This window comes from Galeopterus variegatus, unplaced genomic scaffold (assembly GCF_000696425.1).
Source record: "Galeopterus variegatus unplaced genomic scaffold, G_variegatus-3.0.2 Scaffold8257, whole genome shotgun sequence".
Taxonomy (NCBI): Eukaryota; Metazoa; Chordata; class Mammalia; order Dermoptera; family Cynocephalidae; genus Galeopterus; species Galeopterus variegatus.
The window spans coordinates 5,342-11,529 of NW_007734368.1; the positions used below are offsets into that span (position 1 = coordinate 5,342).

Consider the following 6,188-nt stretch of genomic DNA (forward strand, 5'->3'; position numbering starts at 1 on the left):
TTTGTCTATTCTCTGTGTTTTGGTATTTCAACCCTCATCTCCGGCTGTGTCCAGCTTTTCAGCAGTGTCACTCTTTTTATATCTCATTTCACTCTCTTCCATCTCTCCATTGTTTTCTATCCTTTTCTCTCAATGTCTCTGTCCCTTTTCTCAGTTACCTATTTCTACTTCTGTCACTCTTTCTCAGTGTCTCTCACTGACTTTTGTCTGTCTGTCTGTCTCTCTATGTCTCTCCTCTCCCCACCCCATCCCAACCCAGGAGGTGGCAGAGGAGGAAATGGACACAAAGCATGCAGACCCCCAGCTGCTCAAGGGCCAAAGCCAAGCATCCTACCCTCTCCTTCAGCCCTTAGGATTCTGAAACCCAACCTCCCAATAGCCTGGACCCCTTTCTGCCTCAGGCACCCTGGCCACTCAGTCTTGGCTTTGGGTGGAAGACACAGACCCCTCCAGACCTTTCTGGACCAGCTCCCTGCCCCCAGCTGTGCCTGAGCCCTCCCCACCCCCTCCCTCTCGCCTCAGATTCCCCTAATCCCTGCTCCCCCGCCCTCCCCTCTGCCCCACTTTTCCAGGACTCTGATTGGCTGATTCTACTGACTGGGCTGGGGGGGAGGGGGCTGGCAAGGGAGGGGGCAGAGGGCAGAACCAAGGGAAGGGGACGCTGTCAGGCCCAGGCCCCTGGGGGGCCAGGGCCAGGCCACTGCCTGGGGGCAACAGGCACCAGAAACCAAAGGTATGAAAAGGCGCAGTCTCTACGGTGGGAACAGGAAAGGATCCTGGGGATCTTCTGCCCTAGTAAGGTCAAGGGAGGACGAAGGGGCCAAGCATGCAGCCTCCTGGGTTTGCCTTTGTTCCTGGGAACCCCTGTTGCCATCAGAGGGTTGCTGGAGCAGCAGAGGGCAGCCAGAGCTCCCCAGATGGTGGACAGCAGGGTCACAGAAGGAAGCCCACAATGTCCTGAAGGCCTTTGGGCTGCCCCTTTGGAGCCTGGTGGAACTCCTCCCATGACTCTGGGGGAAAGAGAAGAAGGTTTCAGGGGAAGGTGGTTGAATAACTGGCCTGGACTTTCATTTCCCCTTGGGGTCAAACCCAGGCATTCCCCTGCCAGAGACTGGGTCTTGGTTCCTCCTGCAAAGCTGGAGCTGAGCACTCCTGGTGAGACAAAGGAGCATAAGGGAAGACTGAGAAATGTTGGGAGAAGGGGCTCTGAGAACAAACTAGGCGGTCCACCTCCCAGAGCAAATGCCACCCACCTGCTACCTGCCCCCAGTGATGTTGACAGTTAATTAAAAATTATGATTGGAACAAAATCCTAACTAGGGAGCCTGAAAGATTCAGTAGCCTCCTCCAAATCCAGGCCTCAGTATTCCCCTCTGGGAAATGGGATAAATCACTCACTTGACTCTGTTCTCCCTGGGGTGATAGCAAACTTTAGGATCCTCTAGGGGAAAGAAAAACCAGAGAATAAGGGAGTGGCAGGGGGCTTGGAGTCCTGATGGTCCAGCAGTCAGCCTGCTGGGTTTGGGTTTGTAAAGTGTCTAAAGGTCTTAGGGGAGGGAGGCTGGAGAAGGGGGAAGTGAAAACCACCCAGAAGGGAAGGACAGGTCTGCACCCTCCCCCAGGCCCATAGGGTATTGTGCTCCATTGCTCCAGAGCCAGCAGGGGAAGTGTATATGTGTGTGCAGGTCACACTTCTAAGTGTGGGGGTCCAGTGGGACTGACAGGCTTGGATGGGGTTCCCAAGCTTCAATCTTCCTACCTCACAGAACGTTTTTTCTGCACTTCAGGCAGCCTGAGCCGGGCAGGGCCCCTCCCTCTGCTCCGGCAGACCCCCATAATGCAGCCGCCACTGGACCTCAAGCAGATCCTGCCCTTCCCACTGGAGCCAGCCCCTACCCTGGGCCTCTTCAGCAACTACAGCACCGTGAGTAGCAGCCCGCCTGCCTTCCCCACCCTTTTGTGACCCCAACCCCTTCCCTCCCTCAAACCCACCCCTTCCTTTTTCTCCTCCTATATCTAATTCCTTATCTCTTCTTATGACATCTTCTTCCTTACTTCTAGACAATTACAAGTTTTGTTTTGTTTTTTTAAAGATGACCGGTAAGGGATCTTAACCCTTGATTTGGTGTTGTCAGCACCACGCTCACCCAGTGAGCAAACCGGCCATCCCTATATGGGATCCGAACCCGGGGCCTTGGTGTTATCAGCACCGCACTCTCCCGAGTCAGCCACGGGCCGGTCCCAGAGACAATTACAAGTATTGCTGGCTATCTGTTATACTATTAACAACAGTAATAATAGCTAATATTTGCTGAGATCTTGCTATGGGCCAGACACTGGGCTAAGTTTTTTATATGAATTATCTCACTTAGTCCTCTAGTAAATCGGCCTACCATCTAGAAAAGTAATGAGACTCAAATTGCTGGTAGTGACTGTGGGGAGGTGAGAGAGGAGTAGGTGCTGAATCCAGAAAGAGGGAATAAGCAGGAAGATAAACATGCCTGTTTGTAAGTTCCAGATCTCTGGAGCCCACAGCTGAGTAGTAAGAGTACTGGCATAGGGTTGGGAGGGCTGGCAAAGTTGTCTAGATTTAAAACAATTTGCAATTGGAAGCCACTGTCCATTCTTGAGTGGGAGAGTGACTTGGTAAGAGCGATGTGTGAGGAAGGTGAGGAGGGCAGCTGAATGGAAGGGAGCAGAGGATGGAGGCAGGTGGCCAATTAGGAGGCTGTCCCAGCAATGGGGGCCTGCAGGGCAGCCACGAGGGCCAGACTGGACTGGTGGCAGTCGCAATGTGAGTGGAGAGGAAAGGAGGATAGTGGAGGTATTTCCAAGGAAATATTGACAGGCCATGGTGACCAACTGGTGTTTGGGGGTGAAGGGAGAAGAGAAGGGATGAGTCACAGATGACTCCAGGGCTCAGGCCTCTAGGACTGGGAGGAAGAAGTCACCATTGAGAGGCAGGGGGTTAGAGGAAGAAGCTGGCCTGGGGTGAGGGTACGGAACTCACTTTAGGACATAGTGAATGGTGTATAGACAGTTAGAATTTGAAGCCTGCACTGGAGTGGGCTGGAGCTAACAGTTTGATGGAAATCAGCTTTATTTGACTCAAATAACCCACCATCAAACCATATTTAGTCACAAACATGCACTGAGCATTGACTGTGCACCAGGCACTGCAGCAGATGTTGCTACATACAATCTCACTTAACCTTCGCAACAGCCCAGCAAGGTAGACATTATTATTCCTGTTTGACAAATGGGAAGACAGAAACTAAGTCTCAGAAGGTTTAGTTATTTATATAAGTTGACACAGTATGTGGCTAAGGTATGATATGAACCCATAGCGTCTGACTCCTAATAGAGTTCTCTTTATACCACAGCTGTTTCTCCTCAAACTCCTCCCAGAGAACCTAAACCAACATTTGCATTGTGCATTGAAGTTTACAGTGTTTTTCATATCTCAACTTTTACAGCAATCCTATTGGGTAGCTGGGGTTATTATCCTCATTTTACAGATGAGAAAATTGAGTACTGACTATAAGCAAGGCACCGTTCTAGATGTAATGGAGACAGGAGGGTAAATATGAGACAGTCCCGTCTTGAAGGACCTTATATTTGGGAGAGAAAGATAGACATGCATACAGCAAAACAGAGGGAAGGTTATAAATATTGCAATAGAGACACTAACAAAGGTTCAGTTTAACCAAAAAAGAAATGTTTTTGAGCACCTACTATGTGTTGGGCACTGTGCCTCCCATCAGGGAAACAAAACTCAGTTCCTGCCTTGGGGAGCTCACAGTTCAGTAGGAAAGATAACAAGTTAACAGTTACCCTATAGTGTGAGAAGAGCTGTGTCAGAGGCATTTAGCTTGCATGGGAGCCCAACGGGGTGTCAAGAAAGACTTACTGGATGTGGTGGTGCCTGAGGGGCCAAACCAGAGTTAAACAGGAAAAAAGACAGAAGAGGAAAAAGGGATTTAACCTGGAGCAAGTGACATGATTTGGGCTTTGAAGAATTATTAGTAGGATTTAAAAAGTGGCCTTAAAGAACACTTCAGACTGAAGCAACTAGAATGAACAAGAGCAAGAAAAGAGCATTTGAGAAAGTACAATTGATTGGGTGTGACTGGAGTATAAGGTTCAACGAATACTTTCTCCACCATCTAAATACCTGACTTCCCCTCACCTTCAGGTCTCAGCAACCCCCATCATTGTCCCCGCTTTATAGATGAAGAAACCCAAGCCCAGAGAGGCTAAGTGACTTGTCCAAGGTCACAAAGCTACTTAGTTAATTTATGTGGATAATCCAGGGTTTCTGATCCCCACAGGGTTCATGGCTCCTCTGCCTGTAGGGAGGTATTTAAAGCCGTCAGCATAAATAAGCATGGAGAATGCAGCAGGGTGCTGAACAGCACCAACTTTGCACCTGACTGGCAGGACTTGAATTGGTGTTTCAAAGTACTGGCTGTGTAACCTTAAGCACGTTATTTAACCATTCTGAATCTCAATTTTACTAGCTGTGCAATGGGATAGTAATAGTACCAACTCACAAGGTTACAAGATTCATATTACGTAATCATAATGCAAATGAAGTAAGTGCTCAGTGTTAGCTGTTATGATTATTGTGTTATTGCTATTATTGTTACCATTATTTTTATTTAAGGAAGGAGCAGAGAGAGAAAGGTAGGATGGTCAAGGCCTCAGCCTTGGGGAATAAGCAGAATTAGGCAGTGGGAACAGGAGGAGGCTCCAGCAAAGGAAATGGAGGTGACACTGGAGGGTGTGGGGAGGGAAATACATTCCCATAGAGTTGGAGAAGCCAAGGGAGAGAGTGTGGCAGGCTGCATCAGTAGTGTCAAATTCTGCAGGGGAATGAGGACTGCAGAAAAGCTGCAGACGGGCCTTTGGAAGTACTATGCTGCAGTTAAGTACATGGCTTTGGAGTCAGGCTGCCCAGGTTTAAATTCAAATCCCAGTTCAGCCACTTACTAGCTTATGACCTTGGGCAAATTACTTAACCTCTCTAAACCTCAGTTCCCTCATCTATAAAATGAAGATAATAATAGTACTTACTTCAAATAGTGGTTGTGAAGATTAAATAAGATAATCCATGCAAAGAGTACAGTACAGAAGCTGGCACATTCCAAGGACTCGATCCACATTGGGTGCTGGTGATGGTATTATTATACGTGGTGGCCTCTCTCCCTGCGGTGGACTGGCACCTCCATCTCTCTCTCCTCTTTAGGCAGTTCCTACCCCTTAGACCCCTCCCTGCATCACTGTCTCCCCTCATTCTCCTCCCACTCACTCTACTGCTTCCCTCTGCCCTTGGATGTCCCTCACTGTCTCCCAAAGCCAGCCTCTGTCTAGATCCAGTCCCTTGCTTCACTCATCTCTCTGCCGTAGGTGGAATAAGAGGGGATGAGACCCAGAGATGAGAGTGGAATCCCAGGACCTGTCCAGAGAAGACGAGGTGTCCAGGGGAGTGGGCTGCTTTGCCCTCTTTCCGCTCGCCCCCCAGTACTGCCCCTACATGACCGCCAGAGGGCAGCAAGTGCACGAAGCGTAGGCTCTTAGGGAATTTGGTTTTCCCGCTGGTGGCGGGCGAGGGGAGGCGGTGGGGAGAGGTTAGGAGCGATGTTCCCAGTCTGAAGTCGCTTCTTCCCTGAGCACCTCCAGCCCCACCGTTCGGAGGGCTCTCTGAGAGCAGCGCCTGACACCTGGGGACCTGCACTGTTTCCCATCCTTAGTGGGAGAGGTGACTTGTAAAAAGTAGAGGCACAGGGGTCGTGTGCAGAGGGAGCTGAGGCAGGGTCGTCTGCGGACTCGGAAGAAAGGTTGTCAGCAGAGAAGCGAGGGTCAGGGCGGAGGGGGTGAAAGAAAGTGGAAATGTCCTAACTAGACAAACAGGGTCCTTCAAAAGACTGGGGGGGGGACACTGGACCCAAGAAGGAACCCCAGAGGAGGCAGCCGAAGTCATCTGGTCAGTGACCCGCCCCCGAGCCGAGTGGCCCCTCGGTAGAACAAGGTCTTCCTGGGAGGAGTGTCTGAGCTGTCATCCCCTCCTCTCCTCTTTTCGCCCTAGCCCACCTTCAGTCCTCTCAAGCGCCTTGTCCCCGCCCCCGCCCTCGGCCCCGCCTCCGGGGCGGGCTCCGGTCCCAGCCGGCACCTCCTACCCTTCTCCC

The 6,188-nt window shown here is 50.6% G+C and overlaps 1 protein-coding gene across 2 annotated transcripts in view; it reads left to right on the forward strand.

The window, feature by feature from the left end:
- Positions 1–642: 642 nt before the first annotated feature.
- Positions 643–6,188, forward strand: part of ZNF385A (zinc finger protein 385A) — a 15,943-nt gene continuing 10,397 nt past the window's right edge. The window contains exons 1-2 of one of the 2 annotated variants that reach the window (XM_008592732.1): positions 643–733; positions 1,788–1,924. In XM_008592732.1, the coding sequence (XP_008590954.1) occupies positions 1,838–1,924 (87 nt within the window). In that variant the 5' untranslated portion in view covers positions 643–733; positions 1,788–1,837. Of the gene's footprint in view, positions 734–1,787; positions 1,925–6,188 lie in introns of those variants that run through there. The other variant, XM_008592733.1, reaches the window with a different exon arrangement.